The sequence below is a fragment of the Tachysurus vachellii genome, chromosome 24 (assembly GCF_030014155.1).
Source record: "Tachysurus vachellii isolate PV-2020 chromosome 24, HZAU_Pvac_v1, whole genome shotgun sequence".
Classification (NCBI taxonomy): domain Eukaryota; kingdom Metazoa; phylum Chordata; class Actinopteri; order Siluriformes; family Bagridae; genus Tachysurus; species Tachysurus vachellii.
This window is the reverse complement of record NC_083483.1, coordinates 9,719,345-9,739,003: the sequence shown is the minus strand read 5'-3', so window position 1 is coordinate 9,739,003 and position 19,659 is coordinate 9,719,345. Positions and strand designations below refer to the sequence as shown.

At 39.8% G+C, this 19,659-nt stretch overlaps 3 protein-coding genes across 4 annotated transcripts; 1 reads left to right on the top strand and 2 right to left on the bottom strand.

Annotated features, from left to right (window-relative positions):
• Positions 1 to 6,275: 6,275 nt before the first annotated feature.
• Positions 6,276 to 14,392, bottom strand: rcbtb1 (regulator of chromosome condensation (RCC1) and BTB (POZ) domain containing protein 1). 2 transcript variants are annotated; one of them, XM_060860139.1, is made up of 12 exons: positions 14,288 to 14,392; positions 12,962 to 13,190; positions 12,449 to 12,599; positions 11,385 to 11,551; positions 10,533 to 10,691; positions 10,204 to 10,311; positions 9,873 to 10,015; positions 9,280 to 9,470; positions 8,876 to 9,002; positions 8,060 to 8,211; positions 7,713 to 7,843; positions 6,276 to 6,763 (listed from the first exon to the last, which is right to left on the bottom strand). In XM_060860139.1, the coding sequence occupies exons 2-12, from the start codon at positions 13,085 to 13,087 to the stop codon at positions 6,623 to 6,625; spliced, it is 1,596 nt and encodes a 531-aa protein (XP_060716122.1). In that variant the 5' UTR covers positions 13,088 to 13,190; positions 14,288 to 14,392; the 3' UTR covers positions 6,276 to 6,622. The 2 variants fall into 2 exon arrangements, with proteins under 2 accessions (XP_060716122.1, XP_060716121.1); XM_060860138.1 differs by lacking the exon at positions 14,288 to 14,392 and adding an exon at positions 14,167 to 14,274.
• A 576-nt stretch (positions 14,393 to 14,968) lies between these two features.
• Positions 14,969 to 16,079, top strand: arl11 (ADP-ribosylation factor-like 11). Its single transcript, XM_060860141.1, has one exon. The coding sequence runs from the start codon at positions 15,123 to 15,125 to the stop codon at positions 15,666 to 15,668; it is 546 nt and encodes a 181-aa protein (XP_060716124.1). The 5' UTR covers positions 14,969 to 15,122; the 3' UTR covers positions 15,669 to 16,079.
• A 103-nt stretch (positions 16,080 to 16,182) lies between these two features.
• Positions 16,183 to 18,861, bottom strand: ebpl (EBP like). The gene is made up of 4 exons (XM_060860140.1): positions 18,558 to 18,861; positions 18,409 to 18,478; positions 17,111 to 17,249; positions 16,183 to 16,618 (listed from the first exon to the last, which is right to left on the bottom strand). Exons 1-4 carry the CDS (start codon positions 18,729 to 18,731, stop codon positions 16,384 to 16,386), a joined length of 618 nt encoding a protein of 205 aa, XP_060716123.1. The 5' UTR covers positions 18,732 to 18,861; the 3' UTR covers positions 16,183 to 16,383.
• Between the last annotated feature and the right edge of the window lie 798 nt (positions 18,862 to 19,659).

The following is a 19,659-nucleotide window of genomic DNA, read 5'->3' as shown; positions in this document are numbered from 1 at the left end:
GAATATGAACACGAACAAAACAGACATAATAGAATTGTAAGGATGACTTCACAAAAAATTGATGACTGTATTATATTTGTTACAGGCCCCGTGCAGGAGGCCGTTGTTGGCAGATTTATCATATCAAAATATATATATATATATATTTTTTGCTTATTAATGCACAATGCACATTTAACATTTACACTTTTTTCTTATTTCACAAACATTTGAGCTTTTCACTTTTCTTCTTTAAATCTACTCATACAATTCAAAAGTTATTTTTATGCATTTAAATCATCATACATGACTGAACATATAAGGCCTATGAACCTGAGAAATATATGTAAACCATACACATTTAAAATGATTTTATAATCAGGTTTGCCATGTTATATTTAACATTAAATTTTCTTTCTGCATTAGCAGCAAATATCTGTATTACACTTGATTGCACAGAAATGTCTGTTTAGAACATTTACCGGAGAAGTGCATGAACATTTGTGTCATACATGAACTCTGATTAACCAAACAATAATATATTGTAAATATATATACTATTGAACATATTATCCTGGTAACTGGAGCCTGTATAAATCAAATTAGATGTATTTCTGGAGCACATCTGAGCATTTCACGGCGTTTACAAAATAGCGGATCATCTACACTAATATAAAAATCATCTATTTTTAATAACTTCACAACCCATAATTTTCTACACACTAAATTTGCAAAACAAACTTACATATATGAATTAAATAACTTGTGTGCATAACGGTGTGCTATTGTGCAAGTCATACCTGAAAAAAAAACAGGAAAAATTGAGGATACAGGAACCGACACGTGTCGCACTTAATCCCCAGCAATTGTGAGGGCACCAGCGCACAATGCTCCTGTGTGAGAGTCATCAGCTCATTTTCAAAATAAAGGTCCCGATCTCACTCAGCAAAAGACAATGGCATTTATTTTACATTTTTTTCGGCTTTCACTTGAAATATAAAATATAAGCAAAAAAAACGAAAAAATATATTAAAAATAAAACTTTTCCTTTCAAAAATCACAACCAAAATGTGTACATACTTTAGGGTGTCACATATTGTATGTCTTTATTGTCCACCAAGGTGGAAATGTTTTCTTTGCCTCACCATCATTAAAAAAAGAAAAAAGGACCTGGAAAATAACACATAAAAACAAAGACCAATATCCATTAGAATATCACATTATCACATCATTTATCATAACAGCACTTGTTTTATCAATCGCTTGAGAAATTCAGAAACTTAATAGCATTTGGGATAAAATACCTCTTAAACACGTTTTTATGTGCTAAGGGAACCCTATATCGCCTGCCAGATTTCATAGGCTCAAACTGACCAAAGAGAGGGTGAGAAGCATCTGCTAGAATGTCATCTGCTAGAATTGCCATCAATTTTGCTTGCCATTGACACAAATCTGGAGAGCTTATTCTTCAATTTAGAGTTTAAATGCTCATACCAGAAGTCTGACCACAGGCTATGCTGACCACTACTTTGTTAAGGAGGCAGCTGGAGACCCTGCGTGGTGTGGGCTGGTTGGCCGTGGAACCTGATCCTACTTGACCGCAGTTATTATAGCCCCAAGCAAACATCTGAGTGACCAACCATTTGAAATGATAAGTGTTGTACAAACCAATAAATAATCAACAACTATAAAATACTTGTTTTATTAAGTATTGCTAAAAAAATGTCTTTTACATACTTAAACCAAAAACATTTCATGACATAGTAGAATTTTTGCAGAGGGACGGGGCCAGAACCGTTCCCTGTGGGGCTCAAGTGTTGCAGACAACCATGTCAGATTCACAGTCACAAGTCCTCACATACTGTGGTCAGTCTGTGATGTAGTCCAATATCCAGGCAGACAGATGATGGTCCACTCCCATGTACACCATATTATCTCATAGGAGCACAGGTTGGATGGTGTTAAAAGCACTAGAGAAGTCAAAAAACATGACTCTCACTGTGCTCCCAGCCTTTTCCACTTGCAAAATAGCCCGATTTAGGAGGAAGATAACAGCGTCTTTCACTCCAATGCCAGGTTGGTAGGCAAACTGAAGTGGATCCATTGATGGGCTCACCAGAGGTCGGAGATGAGTGAGCACCAGCCTCTCCAATGTCTTCATCAGATGCGAGGTCAGTGCTACTTGTCAGTAGTCCCCAAAGTCTTTTGGGCGTGATGTCTTTGGTACAGGCACCATGCAGGATGTTTTCCATATCTGTGGCACCTTCCCCAGCTTCAGGCACAGGTCAAACATGTACAGCAATATGCCACACAGCTGGTCTGCACAGGTCTTTAGGACACATACCACTGACGTTGTTCTGCTGCAGCTGATTTTCCATCTTTCTCCTGTAGCATCCTTTTCCTTCCCTGATCTTTCTCAGTTCTCTCTGGACAGTTTTCAGCTCTTCCTTGTTTTCCGATTTAAAATCCCACTTCTTCTATTTAAGGACAGTCTTTATATTGATATTTATATATGTAATTATCAATATAATTATATATATACTTTATCTTTATATTGACAGGGTTGATCCATGGTTTGTTGTTGGGAAAACACCATACAGTCCTGGTAGGTACAGTATTCTCCACACAGAAGTTGATATAGTCAGTAATTATCAGTGAGCAGTATGGAGGTGCTAGGGAGGAACCCAAATGCAGGACAATATCCAAAGAAGATAATTTAATGAATAATATGATAACAATTCAACATAGGACACAGTTCAGGTGTGAATCACACGGGATGTGCAGAAAACAAAGAGGCATAAGCAGGGCAATGTCTCAGCACAAACCTCACAGGTGCAGGTCTTTAATCCACGGACGTTACAGTCCACAATCAGGAAATAATCCACACACGGGCAATGACAATCCACACACAGGCAATGATAATCCACGGGGAAAAAAGGGAGAGCAAAAATCGTGACAAAAATCAAACCCGAAAAATACAATCCTACCAGCAGGAAAATCGCCAGAGCACAAAAACCGGAACAAAGCACTGGCAGCAAAGTGCACAATGATTGCAACGTAACTGGAGAGAGATCATCTGGCGAAAATCTAGCATGAAGGGCGTGCTTAAATAGCGCTGCCAGGAATAAAATATCTTGCAACCCGGAAGTGACGTCACCAGTGAGCGCCGCAAACTGGAACTCCGGAGGAATACGCTGACAGTAATACAGACTGTTAGATTGTCAATATCCTCCCCATGAGTATAGCCTCACTGGTCTCATCAGACCATGTCCTCACTGTGCGGGAGGCAGCTGGTTTCCTGCCTACAAGGGGTTTGTACAGAGGTTGGAGATAAACCAGGTTGTTATCTGATCTTCCCAAGGGGGGGAGGGGTGCTGAAGTGTAAGCCTCCTTTGAGTTTGCATAAAATAAATCCAGTGTTCTATTGTCTCTGGTGTGGCATGAAACATACTGGGTGAACCAGCATACAGGCCTGGACAAGTTTAAGTTTGAGGATTTATCACCTGGGATATAGGGAAAAGACCAACAAACTGGGGGGCAAGCTTCCTGCATGCCAGCATCAATGGAAGGTCCTTAGTGAAAAGCCACACCTTTGTGTGCCTGCGGTTGGCCCAGCAAGAGTAACTTTGGAGGACTTAAGCAAGGCGAGGCAAGCTCTCTTCCAGACATGATGACAGCCTCTCACAAGGAACCGAGGCTTCCAGATCCTGAGTCGAGTACAATGGGGGTTGATAGCCATAGGCAGCCTGAAAAGGGTACAGAACCATGGCAGCAGAGGGCAAGGAGTTGTGGGCAAATTCGACCCATACCAAGTTGGATTCCCAGGAAGAATGATCCTCGGCACAGAGGAGGCAAAGTCCCATCTCCACCTTCTGGTTAAGCTGCTCCGTCTGGCCACTGAATCCCCAAGGAGAGGCTAATGGAGATGCCTAAGAGCTGGCAAAATTCCCTCCAAAAGTTGGAGGTAAACTGGGGTCCTCTGTCTGAGACTATGTTCCAGGGAATGCCATGGAGTCGATAAACATGCTGAAGGAGGAGCAAAGCCATTTCTTTGGACGAAAGAAGTTTGGTCAGGGGAACAAAATAGGTGAGCTTAGAAAAGCGATCGACCACAGAGAGAATAGTGGAGTAGCCATCAGAGAGAAGGAGACCGGTGACGAAATCTAATGAAATATGTGACCATGGTCAGCAAGGAATCGGCAGGGGCCAAAGGAGACCGGATGGGAGAGATCGGGAGCTCTTGTGTTGAGCGCATACAAAGTCTGAGTGAGGGCCACCAGAACCGTTGCTGGAGAACCGATCAGGTCTGAGGGTTCACGGGGTGACAGAAAAACCGGGAATTGTGACACCACTGGAGAACTTGGGACCGGAGGTGATCTGGAACATAAGAGTTTGCCCTCCGGACAGTCAGTAGGAATAGGCAGGTTAGACATGGCTTGCTGAACTCTTCTCTTTATCCCCAGTCAAAAGGCCAGAATAGCGATGGAGTGAGGAAATATGTGTTCAGCGGCGGCCTTGACGGGATTGTGGGAGAACTGACGAGAGAGAGCATTCGGCTTTCCGTCCTTCGTTCCCGGCCGGTAGGTCAGCGCAAAGTTGAACCTCCCAAAGAAGAGGGCCAAACGAGCCTGTCGGGGCTTCAGCCTCTTGGCTGTCCGAAGGTACTCGAGGTTCTTGTGGTCCGTCCAGACCAAAAAAGGTTGTTCAGCCCCCTCCAACCAGTGGCGCCATTCCAGGGCGGGGTTTACAGCCAGTAACTCACGTTCGCCAATGGTGTAGTTCCGTTTGGATGGGGAGAGACAACAAGAAAAGAATGCACAAGGGTGAAGTTTATTGTCCTTGGGGTCCCTCTGAGACAAAACAGCCCCAACACTGGTATCTAACGCATCAACCTCCACCACAAATTGTCGAGTGGAATCCGGCAAGGTGAGGATGGGGGCAGAGGTGAAGAGCTGCTTAAGTTGTTTGAAGGCTTGCTCGGCTTGAGGTCTACAAGAGTAGGATTGAAGGGGGGAAGTTAGCTGGTGCAGGGGTGCTGCGACTGAACTATAGCCAAGAATGAATCGCCGATAAAAGTTGGCAAATCCCAAGAACTGCTGGAGGTGCCTACGTGTCCTGGGGTGAGGCCAATGCCTAACAGCCTTGATTCTGTCTGGATTCACCAGAAAGTTCCCTGCTGCCAACATGAAGCCCAAGAAGGTGGTTTTCGTAACATGGAACTCACATTTTTCAGATTTAACGTATAATTGGTTCTGTAAGAGGGGGCACGGTGGCTTAGTGGTTAGCACGTTCGCCTCACACCTCCAGGGTTGGAGGTTCGATTCCCGCCTCCGCCTTGTGTGTGTGGAGTTTGCATGTTCTCCCCGTGCCTCGGGGGTTTCCTTCGGGTACTCCGGTTTCCTCCCCCGGTCCAAAGACATGCATGGTAGGTTGATTGGCATCTTTGGAAAATTGTCCGTAGTGTGTGATTGCGTGAGTGAATGAGAGTGTGTGTGCCCTGCGATGGGTTGGCACTCCGTCCAGGGTGTATCCTGCCTTGATGCCCAATGACGCCTGAGATAGGCACAGGCTCCCCGTGACCCAAGGTAGTTCGGATAAGCGGTAGAAAATGAATGAGTGAGTGAGAGAGTGGTTCTGTAAGAGCCTCTGAAGCACCTCTTAGCTTGGTTAGCCATGACTCCGTGAACAGCATGATGCTACACTCCCGCAATTCCCTCTGATGCCGGGTAATTCCTCCAGGCTGCTAGCTAGCCACTAACTCGTCCATCTTGCTGGGTAAAGATCTCACATTTCCCATAACAATAGACAGGAGAGTTGGTCTGTAACGTCTCCTTTTAGTCCGACACAGCGCCCCAACACAGCTCCCCCGTCGTCTCCTTCTTAGCTCGTGGGGAATATACGGGTTTTCCTGTAGTAGCATCGCCATGTTTTCAATTGGAATTTATTCTTAAAGGATATCAGCTGCTTCGCTGACCAAAACAAATGACTTCAGCTGTATTAGTGCAGAACATGTTAAATGACTAAATTTACATCCCAATGAAGTCTCGAGTTTATGGTACTATTATGACTTCATAAATTCACATTCGTTTCCTAAAATAGCTTCTAAAAGTCGATATTTTCAAAGACTAAGTGACTTTAAACGCAATATTTTTCCTGACTTACACAAAAAAAGGTTAACAAATCAACATTACTGTAAACGTGGAAAAAGAAAACTCAATGCAAACACACACAATATTTAACAAAACTCATTCCTTGATTTATGTTTAATTTATTCGATTTTAATGACAATTAATAACTTACATCACTGCAGCCTGGATAAATCACTTCACTTTAAATTTATTGCAAAACCTATACAATATATACATTTCACAAAAAAGGAAACTTTTTGCTTTTTCTTTTTTTTAAACACATTCACAAGCATTTACCATAAACACAAGGTAAGTCATACAAAATGAAAATGATGTCTGTGCAGTCATGAACTATTCTATTAAATAGAACAAAAACAAAAATTCTCCTTCGCAGATATCTGTAATAAAGCAAAAGGGCTCAAAGTGCAGGCGGTAACAGTCGAGCAGAGTGCCCTCTAGTGGTGCGGATGAGTTTGTAGTAACAGCTGCACTCATGGGAAAATTTAGCTGATTATTTAGTTTTTAAAAGCTCCACAGCGGCTGGCTCTACAGATAAACTCCTTCAGCATGTTCCCATCAAACTGCCAGAATGCTGCAGTCTGAGTCACCTCAGTCAGATGGTCCACACAGAACTTAAAGCAGAATTCTTCAAGATCCTAATCGAGAAGGAGAGAGAGAGAGAGATTATGACTGATTAGAAGAAGTAGAAGCCTCTATTTGTCACATATATATTACAGTACAGTGAGATTATTTATTTGCATATCCCCTTGTTAGAAAGTTGGGGTCAGTGCAGAGAGAGACAGACATGATACAGCACCACTGTAGAAGGGCTTGAACCCCTGATCTTCTGATCAGTAACCCAGAGCCTTTACATATCCTTTAAACACCACTGCCCAAAATAGATTGATTAGTGTAATTACAGTAAGATAAATACTGAAATTGCCTTCACTCAAAACTAGTTCTCCATTACCTGGAACCCTGGTAAAAAGTGGTAGTGAACAAGTTTACGATTATTTTTCTCTTTTAACTAAATTTAATCTCAGCTTTGACGTGGTGCCCTGCCCTCAGGTTGCACGTAACAGACATGTGAGTGGTTAGTGTCTTTATTTTCTCTCTAAATGTGAGGTGACTGTAACATAACTGTCGTGATAGCAACAGAGGTTGTCATTGTTTCCACAAATCTGCATGCTTCCCATTGTGGAAAGATCATCGTTTCCCCTCAGTCTGATGTGTGCAGTACAGCACACGATGGAATTCTGAACAAACAATATTGAGGTCTCTTATGTGCTTTACGCTTAAATAAACATACCGAATAAAAAGCTTTTATTCTCAAGCTAATACAGCGACCCAATTTAGAATAAATCTCTAGGATAACAGTGAAAATCTATCATCACAGGGCGAAAGGAACAAGAGCTGGGCAAATGATTTTCTTATCATCAAAATGAAACCCAGTGCTTATTTAATGGCTCACTCACATTTCCACACACACATAACAGTTCTACCTGTGCATTTTTTAAAGCTTTAGACAACCCAGACCTAGAAAGTTAAACTTGTCATGAGCCAGAAGTTTTATGTGTCCTGTAAGAGCAGGTGGGTCATTTGTACCTCAGCGTCGTATCTGACTGCAGCAGAAAGCAGGGAGAAAGCATTTTCCACAGTGATGCCCCGCTTTATGATGTGCTGACATAGCCGCTTTAGCCTGTTCTCACAGTACGAAGTTGCCAGATCCAGCAGTCCTGCACAGAAAATAAACAAAAGGGAAAAAAATGACCAGTGAACAGTGATGTAATGATCAATGCTTAATAACTTTTTTTTATTTGCTGGTTATAGCCAGTTAAGAAAACAGAAATATTGTATACTGATTATTATTCTAACATTTTTTTTTTTTGTCATGTACATATTAATTGTGTGTAGATGGACTAGAACCTTTTCATGCTCCATGTTGCACTCACCAATAGCATCCTCTGGAGGAAGATCTACTGTGTCCGTGTAGAGGAACTTGAGGAAGGACCTGTACACTGGGTAGGAGAACTGATCGATCTCAATCACCTCTTTCATATTTTCATTCCAATGGGATTGAAACATGGATCTGAAGTATTCACATCTGTGAAAGCAATATTATGGTACAAATTTTAAATAATTAAATAATAACAAACACATGATAAGTCTGACAAGTGTTTGTACTCTACATCTGTACTATGTATACTGTATCAGATCATTAAGAAGTATTAAACCTACATCATTTGGTTTGGTTACTTTAAATCATGGTGTATTTGTATGTCAGGTGTGACAGCTGAGCAGGTTCATTCAAACTCAGATCAAATCAAACATACAAGAACCAAACAAAGACATGATTGCAGTGTGGTAGCAAATCTGAAATGTGTTTTGCGTGTATAAAGTTCTAAGTGTTGTAATGTTACCAAGTTAAATGTGTTGTAGCTGGAAACGAGGGCTTCTTGTAACAATTTGAGTAATAATTTTATATGCAAAATGCTTGCTAAACCCTTGTACTGAATCTTCTCTATTGCCCTTTCAAAAAACATCACAGAAATGTAAATAATAAAAACATGAGGTACAACTGTAATAATATTTTGCAAAACTATTCTTCACGAGATTTGAAGCTCAAGTCAGACCATGACTCCATGTCCAAGCTGACATCTAAGTAGCTTCAAATTCTCTGAAAATAACAACCTCTGTACTGTACACTTTTTAGTGCCAATGAACAAATCTCACTTCCCACATTGAGTGTAATGGAGTGAAGCATGCACCTAATTTTAAGCACGGCCTTGTGGACATGAATGAATTTGCCCTCAACGCTGAATTTGAGGTCTGAAGTCTCAGGGCTGTCAAACTCTTTCTTCAGAGACTCGGCCACGGTCAGGAAATCATCGTGCTCTACAAGCAGAGTAACAGATATGTTAATACACTTTAGCAAGATGACATGTAGACACACAATACAGGGCTCAGCTGTGACCTGGAGAGAAGCTGAACCTTAACTGGAAAAAAAAACACAGAACAATGTATTTTGAAAAAGAAAAAAAATCACTGCAATCATACAGTACAGTATCATGAACTGATATGCTTCTGGAATAAATCTCTGATCCTCTTACATTTGGACCATAAAAAACTATTTAACAAATCTCGCAGTAATATTAAGCTTCTCCAGACTCACCCACGGACAGGAGTCTCCACATGACAGATGGTGTTGCAAAGCAGGCAAAGACGTCGTCAGTGCAGCTGAAATGAGTGTGGTGGGGTAAGACAATGGACTGGCCTCTGCACTGGCCCCACACATACACCCGGCCACTCTGCGTCTTCGCTGCCGAGGTGTGTGTGGAGTGACAGGCTGCTACCTCCACAATCCTAAAGAATAATCAAAGGAAAGGGAGGGAACAGATAAGGAAACTCATCAGAGGCTAAAAACCAACTGAGGAACCATATTAAAGCATTCCTGAACAGACTAGAGGTCCAAAATTCATCTCAGTAAATTTTTTCTTTTTATAAAATTCTATCTTCCTGCAACTGCAGGAAGCGGAGGAAAAACAAGAGCAAGCTGACAGGAAAGGGATCCAAGACACAACAATGTGGAGAAGTACTGGCATGCTGACCATCCACACACACACAAACACACACACTCTGTCATTAACTCAATGTGCCACACCCAGTATTTAGTCATAATAGCCTGACATGTGCACTTAGAAAAATAGAAAACAAAAATAAGTGCAAGCAAAAAGTAGTCAAAACTACAAATCCACCCCGTCATACCTCTCTTTCTCAGCCATGACCTGAACAGGGCTAAGCTGATTGCTCTTGTTGCCTGTGCCAAGCTGGCCATAAGTGTTGGCTCCCCATGCGTATAACAGTCCCTCGTCTGTTAGTGCAAGTGAGTGGGCATAACCACAGGCTATCTGAAACACATGGCAAAACCATTATCTCAATACAATAAGCTAAATGACATTTATCTTTACATCAACATCAACTGGACATCAACTGTTTCATTACAATAAACTAAAGATTGAATTGTTGTTTACAACTAAAAATTTCAGTACATTTGTGGATTTTGGATAGTGGCTGGTATAAAATGAGCATAAATGACCTGCATGATGCAAACACTCTGCAGCCCTGCTAGACGACATGGTGTCAGCTGATTTCCATTGTTCCCCAAACCAAGCTGTCCATTACCATTGTATCCCCAACCGTACACCTAAAACACACAGGCACACACTTAAGGAGCCAAACGTACAAAGAATATAAAATAGAACAAAGCCGACATGAGTGAAGTAAGAATGACTTCACAAAAAGTTGATGATGTGGTCTGTCACTGAGATTATGATTGAACCAGATGCTGTTCAAAATCTGACAAATGAAAATATGTATATCTCTGGACTAAGCGAAGGAGTAATGCTATGGCATGTTCGCTTTTACCTCTCCGTTGTCTGTTACCGCCATGGAAGAAGTCTGACCACAGGCTATGCTGACCACTACTTTGTTAAGGAGGCAGCTGGAGACCCTGCGTGGTGTGGGCTGGTTGGACGTAGAACCTGATCCTACTTGACCGCAGTTATTATAGCCCCAAGCAAACACCTAAGTGACCAACCATTTGAAATGATAAGTGATGTACAAACCAATTAATAATCAACAACTATTAAATACTTGTTTTATTAAGTATTGCCTTGAAATTTTTAAAAAATTGTCTTTTACATACTTAAACCAAAAACATTTCAAGGCATTTAGGATAAAAAACTGTTTTATTAGTACATTCCTATTGAAAAGTAAACTTATTAATTGCAATAAAGAAATTGCAAACAGCTATAATATTGGCCTTATTTATAAACAGAACTAAAGCGATAACCTTTACAGACTCTAGCGTGAATTTCCTTCTGTTGATACAAATTACAGACAAAAAACCACACACAATGTTTTCAAATAAAATAAGAACTATTGATTTACAAACAAGCACATAGACAAATGCAAACTACCTGGTTTAGCTGGAGCCTAAAGGAGAACAATGACCCTTCAAGCCTACAGTCGTGTATCACAAGTTCCTGCTTACAGTAAGCACAATGTCGCTAAACAGCCAAGCTGACAGATATCTGAAGCAGTTAAGTAATTTATTACTATCTAATGATTTTTAACATGCATTGACCTATGAATGAAATGAACACTAAGATCATGTGGGTTTATTCGACAACCTGGATTTACCACCCATGCCAAAAAAAAAAAGAAAAAAGAAAAAAATTCATATTAAAAAAGGCAGCTCAGACTTCAGACTCTCACCTCTCCATCATGGGTCAGGGCGACTGAATGGTGTGATCCACAAGCCACCTCGATCACCCTCTTGCTCTGGAGGTTAGTAGATACAAGCACAGGAGACACTCCCTGATTGGTGGTACCGTTCCCTAGCTGACTGTATCCGTTATGTCCCCATGCGTACAGCTGGCCTTCTGCAAAGGCAAACAATGCACTGATCAGAAAAGACAATATACTGGCACTAGAATATCTCACAATTTTGGATGTGCTTGGGTGATACAGATATCTTTATATAGACATTTTCATGACTGATCCACATGTGATAAAATGGACTCAAAAGTCTTTATCACAGACAATTTGAGTTCAATGTGGTAAAAGTAAGGGATTTGTACTCTTCCTTCTTTCATTTCTGACTTTCCTGAAACTAAGTCTAGACCCAAATTACAAAACAACCCTAAAATTTCACAACAGTTTGCTTTACAGTTGACATTACATATTGTATTGTATTGTAAATCAGGAAAATGTGAATAGATTGAGCAAATATGGCAACCTGAGTATATTCAGAATAGCAACAAAATCATGATGAGCAGAGCAGGTAAAGCTTATTTTATAGATAATAAATATAACTTAGTATATGTACATTTATGAGAATTGGTTCCCAGACGTTTTGGACAGCTTGTTTTGTCCCTTGGAAAACATTCCATAGTGATGAGAACCTCAAGTAGTGCTTGTGGTCTTTATGCAATACACAATTGTGTCTTTAATGTAGTTGCTGGTGTAACCTAATTGAAACCGGCGGTTGAAGACCTACTTTTTCAGGAAACACTTCAACTAGCACTTCTTTCCTTATCTTTCGCATTTTTAAAAAATAAAAAATAAAAAATAAAAACACCTTTGACACTTTTTCATTGTAACTTTGAACAAATGTTTTAAACTCATGGTATCTTAAGTATGAAACTTAGTGAGCCAGCATTAATGTATTCAATGTTAGAGATTTAAGCACTTATGTACGGCGCTCTGGATAAGGGTGTCTGCCAAATGCTGTAAATGTAAATGTAATTCCTTAGCGAGAATCTTAGTAACAGTCTTACCATCTGTTGTGAGCAGCACATGTGGCCCACTGCCATAGCTTAGACTGACCACCTTCTTCCCACTCAGACAGTTTAGCTTTTTAGGGACGATGGTGCTTGTGCTGTCCCCTGTGCCCAGGCAGTTGCTGCAGTTCAGCCCAAAGACGTACACCTGTACAATAAAACAACAAGAATACACAGGATTCCTCCATATAAGCTCAATATCAACAGAACTGAATGTAGTTTGAGACTTTATATTACATTAAGAACTAGAATGAACTGGGTAAATACGATGAAACCCATATTCAGGTCAACAAATTAATTGTAATTAATTGATTTACAGTCCAAGCTAAATGTATAGTATAGTGTCATTTATGTCTGTATTTTTCAGAATCACCAACAGCTGGAACCAAATTCCTTGTGCGTGTCAACACACTTGACCAATAAACCTGATTCTGATACCAATCTGGTACTGCTTAGCCTCCTTCTAACTGACTGGGTTATGAATCCTACTGCACATCACATCACACTCACCTCGTTATCATGGGTGATGTAGATCGCCTCATTGGCAGATGTTCCAAACACGCACGCCTGACGTATTGAAGCAGTGTCCTGTGCACTCAGGATGCTAAACAGGGGCCATTTGCTTACATCCACCATTGCTGTACAGTTGAAGCTCCAGGGTAAAGGGGAAACAGGTTTGGGTGGGGCAGAAGCAGATACAACACTAGAAGAGGCACTGTGGCTACCGCCACTGCTAACACTAAACACACAAAAGTTACATGTAAGTACAGACAGAACAGCAGAACTACAATCATAACCAGACATTTACAGAATAACATACATTCCAGTCAGTACATCCTACATCATTACATGTTTTTTTCATGTTAATGGCTGCCAAAGGCTCTGATGGAATTTTTTGTTAAAGGGTCAACCACAGAAAGATGATTTCCAGAGCACATTAATATAGAAATTAGCCCTTATATCTGGGAGACAACTGATAGCTGTACGTATCTGTGACAACGAGGGGTGGTTATTTAGAGGGCAGATAGCTTTCCTCTGGATGTGTTTGGTTGCTCTGTGATATTGCATGAGCAGCAATTCCATAAGATACAGTGGTTGTTTTAAATCTCTACATATGTGACACTGACACAAGCACAATGACACATTCTGACTTTTGTCAATCAAATAAAACATAAGTTATATTTATAGTAATGTTACTGTGATCACGTTTTTGTTCTGGTCACTTTTACATTAGATTTCTACACAGTACAGAAACTGAACTCTTACACAATAAACACATTGTCCAATATCCATGGAAATCTATGCAAAGATGAATAGACACCAAAGTGCAGTATTATCTCTTATCTATATGCCTTTGTTTAGAGAACAGTAATATAAATGTGGTGTAATCCTGTTAGCTTTCTGACCTGACGTTGCTAGAAAACACTGAAAGCTTATTATTGATAAAGTCTAGAAGTCCATATGTGATGAGCTAGTGAAGGAAGTGAGGATACAACCGAAAAACAACAATAATGTGTCAAATATATCAACAGCTAACACAAGCTACTAGCTAACTGAATAACAGAGTTAGCACGCGCTGTGTACGTTAGCATTAGCAAACATATTAGCTACTACATTAGCTCATTAACTAGCCAGCTTTATAAATGTCCAGAAAGACAATTGTTAGCTAAGACAGCTATTAGCTATCATAACCCGTATAGTACTGAGGTACTGACCTACAGCATCGCTCCATCAGCAAACTGGATAGAACTGAGAGAGAGAGAGAGAGAGAGAGAGAGAGAGAGAGAGAGAGAGAGAGAGAGAGAGAGAGAGAGAGAGAGAGAGAGAGAGACCTACCAAACAACGAAAGCAGATTGTTTCAGATAATATTACCGACTGGAGCTTCTAGTTTTCAGCGTTCTAATGTTATCAGTTCTCTCTCTCTCTCTCTCTCTCTCTCTCTCTCTCTCTCTCTCTCTGTTGTGACGTCATTCAGTAATACCACCACCACCCACTCCGTCTGACTGTACAAAAGAAAAGACCATGAAGTGCATTTACAGCAGACGCTCTTATATCCATAGCGACTTTATCAAATTTTTTTTTTATATACAACTGAGCAATTGAGGGTTAAGGGCCTTGCTCAGGGGCCCAACAGTGGACCTGGGATTCAAACGTACAACCTTCTGATGGGTAGCCCAACACCTTAACCACTAGGCTACCCCAAATTACTTCAATTCAATTACTTACCCTGTAAACTAATTTAATAGTTTTAATTAATTTGCATTGAAGGTATAGTTTATTCTACATTGTTTACAATACCAAACTAAAGAGCTTTAATATTTTGTTTACTCGATCATCAATCGATTGTTTAATTCAATATAAAAATCATTTAATGCAAAGTGAATATTCAGATAATTTATCGAGCGATTCCCGTCATTTTAAATGAAAGGTTACACCCTTTGTCCAGAGGAATGCTGACTAACTTGAAGTCATGTGGTATGTTGCAATAACTGCCGTGTATATATATATATGACAACAGACTGTGGCTTTTCAGTGCAGCTCTTTACTCGTGTTTGGTTTCCTCTGAACAACTCCTTTCTGAAGACTGTTGACATATTCCTCCTGTGGGCAAAAGGTAGGTGTTCCTCTCAAACAAAACAGGTCATTGACATCGTATCAAGGAATACATACAATGGGGTCCAATCTTCAGAAGCAGTCCAAGGACAAAAAGTTCAAAAAGGTGCCCCATGTGGTCTTAATGGGCCTGGACTCTGCTGGGAAATCCACTCTGCTCTACAGGCTCCACCGAGGGGTCATCATGGAAACATCACCTACCATTGGCTTCAACGTGGTCACTTTAGAGCTGAACAAGAAGACAATGCTGACTGTTTGGGATGTAGGAGGACAAGGTAGTCTGAGGTCTAACTGGAGGTACTATCTGGAAGGATGCAAGGCGCTGGTGTTCGTGGTAGATTCCAGTGACAGGCCTCGCATGGAGGAAGCAAAAATGGCTTTGAAGACCATTTTAAGTGACCAGCACCTGGAAGATGTTCCACTGATGATCTTGGCTAATAAAACAGACCTACCAAACTCAATGGAGTTAAATGAGGTGTGCCAACAGCTGGACTTAGAGAGCTGCACCAAAAGGATTTGGGAGATCCAGGCATGTAGTGCTTTAAAAGGACTGGGACTGCACCAGGCTTTCCTGTCTGTGGCCAATCTGATTCAGAAACAGTGAGGGAATATAGCTTCAATAAACATGTCTAATGTTAAATATAAGGTGTTAGAATAACCAGAATTCTGAATTCCAAAAAAAAGGATGGTAGAGACATGGCACCAAAAACGTGTAATAAGCAATGTCTGATTTATTTACGTGAATAGCTTAGGATAAACTGAAATGCACATATTAATGCATTATACTAACTAGGTAGTTTAAATAAATTATTCTAGACTGTAGCAATACAAAGATCATAATATAAAAAAATCATTACTTCACTGTGTTGACATGTTGCTGTGTTGTGTGTGTTTCTGCGGTAGAGGTAACTTCATGGGTGTGTTTCAGGTACACCTTGTCATTTACTTAGTCATACACTTTGTCTTTTGTTCACCAAAGCAAGCATTTATTAAACAACTATTTATTAAAATGTAATCAAGTTCATAACGAGTTCATGTGCATCAACAATCTGTGCAATTATTTTACAAAAAAAAACAAAAAACAAAAAAACCACAATTGTTAAGATCTATTAAATGAACTGCCAAATAATCCACTTACTGTTAGGACTGGGTAATTAGTGCAAAAATCACTGTGTGGTACACTTACAATTGATAAAGAGCATTAGTATCTGACAAAAATCACAAAAATAAACAATATAGTGAATCACTTCTGAATCTGCTCACTGTCACTGTTCTGTCTCTCAATGTTTCTGTCTAAACAAACAGACAAACCTGCATATCTACTTCTTCTTATTCTTCTTCATATATTGATGTGATTTCTGTAGATCTTTCCATGACTGCCAAAGCAAGAGTCCAGGCACCACAACCCACACTCCATTAAAGAAGACCAGGTAGACCCAGAGGTAGAGCCAATTCTTGGTATTCAGATTGGGACTTCCTATAAGCCAGTCTGGGCAGAAGGTCATCCAGCCTCCATATAGCTCACACACACACAGGCTGATTTGAACAAAGTGCCTTAAGTATAGAAAGAGCAGACAGTGATGGTGTTACACAGATGTATGGTGATGACACAAGGCGGCTCACTTTGTGTTTTACTTTTTTCACCCATAGAGATGACTGGGATTTTACTCCATAGTTTTGTTATTTTTTGTAAAGAATTCAGTTTAAGTGCATATCAGTCTTTCTACAAGAGTGTGCAATTTACTAATTAAAACAAAACTAACACAGATACCTGAATCTGATTTCAATAATCAAAAATGTTAACATTTTTTCAATGAAAATAATATAATAAACATACCAATATTTTACAAATGATCTTGAGTGTTAAAAAAAAAAAGGGACAGCGATACTATTTGAGAATATTTATATGATAGCCAAAAATAGAAAAACATTTTAAGACCTACAATTGTTTTCTTCTAGAAGAGGATGCTAACTTTTGTGCTGAATTTTAGCTTAAGGCCAAATTTTGTATTAGGTTTGTATTAGAAATTCTGCTGCCATTTGTACCTGTAATGCTTGTCTTTAATAATAGCGTAGACCAAAACCAGTGCTAGAAACCCATCCAAGACGACAGTCAGCAGCTCCAAGGATACGATGGTTGGGTCTGAATGAAGCCAGCGCTGATCTGCCTTCCCGTATTCTTTCCCTACAAGATATGATATACAGCAAACGCCCTCATTCCTGCATTCAGGGAGTCCCAGCCAGTCCATATCCTATTCTGTACCAACACTAAAGCCACCTTAAACAGGTCATCACTAATCAAGAAAGGTGATTATCAATGGTAACTGGTCAGTAAGGCACAGATAAAGCTATCAATGTATTCTTTGTTAAAACATATTTTTTTTGTGTGTGTGTGTCTGCAAAAGCATCTGCTGTTTCTGGCTTAAAATGACACACTAAAGAGCAACACACAGGATTCCAGTCAAAGTTAATTTAGCGTACATATAAAATACACACTCAAACACAAAGCTCTTTTTCACCGAATTTTAACAAATTTTTCTTGCGATAATAATCAGCCCATCTGCTATATTTAGACAATACAGGATGTACAGGAAAAACTTTAACCTTGGCAATTACAACATGCCTTATTTATTTTTAATATACATATATATATATATATATGTATATGCATGTTCCTATATATACATATAAGAAGTTGATTAATCAATTTGTAGCTGTAACTAAAAATGATTTAGTAATGACACACACACGGACTATGTAGGTGTACAGACTATGTTTTCTTAATAGACCTCTCTACAGCTTGTGTACATGATGCTGGGGTCATGAGGGTGAAGTGTGGAGGGATGGAGGATTGCATTTGTTAAAGTAAAATCCTTCACTTTCTCCTGTTAAACGATTACCATGTAGTTTTACTATCTAAAGTTTTAAATGTTTTATGGATTTGTTTCTTTTTTTTTCCAAAATTTTCAGTTTGTTTAAAAGTTTGGTGAGATTTAGTTGTAAATATCTCCATACATTTCATTACAATTTTGACTCACTGTATCTGTACTTTCACTTTAAATCTAATCTCTTCCATGCTCTTCAAAGCCTAGGTCTCATTTCTTCTGTATGAATAATGTCCTAAAGCCACAGAAACACTTTTTTTGGAAAGATTCTATAAGCTTACCTTTTACCCACTCGCACACTACCATTATTCACCACTAGATGGCGCCCAAATCACTTTTCTTATTTTAACACGTGGACTAAACTACTATAGCTTCATCCGAACAGGTTTATTTAAACTTAAGACAATAAAAAACAGACCTTGCACATTTTATGTAAAAAGCATGCGATATAACACTTACACAACTCGGCAAAAATACCATCTGATGTTGCAACAGTTCCGACCAGTGACATGTAAACAAACGAACCCTCCTGAAAAAACCCCAAAAACAAAACATGTGACTGACGTCCTCTCTAATTCCTGATCTAAACACTACACACACCTACTTACCAGAGTGAAGTGCACGATGGCATCGTAGAACAACCAGACCAGGACCCACCTATCGGTTGCTGAACATTTCTTGCCGCAGATTTGCGCCAAAATCAAACCGACGCCAAACTGTGCGGCGCAAGCGAGAAGAGAAACGACTGTGACTGGGGTAAAAAGTGCAGGATCCTCTGTCATCGCGGCTCCAGGCGTTTTACATCAAACAAAACTTAAGCAGAAGTTGCAGGGACGTGATATGAGGAATCAACGAATGAACTTTCTTCTCTCTTCTTGGTTGGTTCAACCATCTTGCGACTTTAAGCTCCTCCCAAAAAAAAAAAGATGGTCAGAGTCCAAAATTCAGTTCCATTCATTTCTAATTAAAAATGTCTCAAAGCAGCTTTTACAGAATATAAACATAGAACAAAAGGTTATTATAAAGAATAATATAAAGATTAATATAATACATATATTCAAGATTGTTTGTATTTATCCCCAATGAGCAAGTCTGAGGTGACTCAGGTGACTGTGGGGAGGAAAAACTCTCTTGAATAATAAAGGAAGAAACCTTGAGAGGAACCAGACACAAAGGGGAACCTCGTCGTCATATGGGTTACACTGAAGGGTGTGATTATAAATATACAGTCTGATAAATGTTGTATTGATGCAAAAGACCACATGGAGTTGATGTCACCTCTTTAGTATAGCAGAGTCCTAACTGGAGCTGGAACATCTCTAGATGCCTCAGGATCCTCACAGAGTCACCCTCATCTCAGTGGAGGTCCAAAATCTTCATCGCATGGAAGACAGTTGGAGCTGGTACAATTTCTGGATGCCTCAGGATGGGTCGAAAGAGAGAAGCAGTGGAGAGGGATTAACGTAGCTGCTGTTCCTAATATTAGCAAGTAGTAGATGATAATGTGCAAAATCTGAAGGTACAAGAGAAAAACTTTGTTCCAAAAGCCATATTTGGTTTGGATTTTTTTTTTCCGCAGAGAATATTTTAGAGCGAAACACAAAAATAGGTTATCATTGTTTATTTTGGATTTGTTCAAATCAGAGACGAGTCCAAAAGGTCCTGAATAAACAACCATTTATTTTCCTTGACCATCTTTATTACCAAGGA

Excerpts from the sequence above, each read along its gene's own strand:
- rcbtb1 (XM_060860138.1), bottom strand. Across the intron at positions 11,552-12,448 it reads TGTGCTGCTCACAACAGATG|AAGGCCAGCTGTACGCATGG; the intron begins GTAAGACTGTTA and ends TTGCCTTTGCAG. Across the intron at positions 6,764-7,712 it reads CAGTCAGATACGACGCTGAG|GATCTTGAAGAATTCTGCTT; the intron begins GTACAAATGACC and ends CTTCTCGATTAG.
- arl11 (XM_060860141.1), top strand. The coding sequence starts at position 15,123 with ATGGGGTCCAATCTTCAGAAGCAGTCCAAGGACAAAAAGTTCAAAAAG.
- ebpl (XM_060860140.1), bottom strand. The coding sequence starts at position 18,731 with ATGACAGAGGATCCTGCACTTTTTACCCCAGTCACAGTCGTTTCTCTT. Across the intron at positions 18,479-18,557 it reads CCATCGTGCACTTCACTCTG|GAGGGTTCGTTTGTTTACAT; the intron begins GTAAGTAGGTGT and ends GGGTTTTTTCAG. Across the intron at positions 16,619-17,110 it reads ATTAAAGACAAGCATTACAG|GCACTTTGTTCAAATCAGCC; the intron begins GTACAAATGGCA and ends TCTATACTTAAG.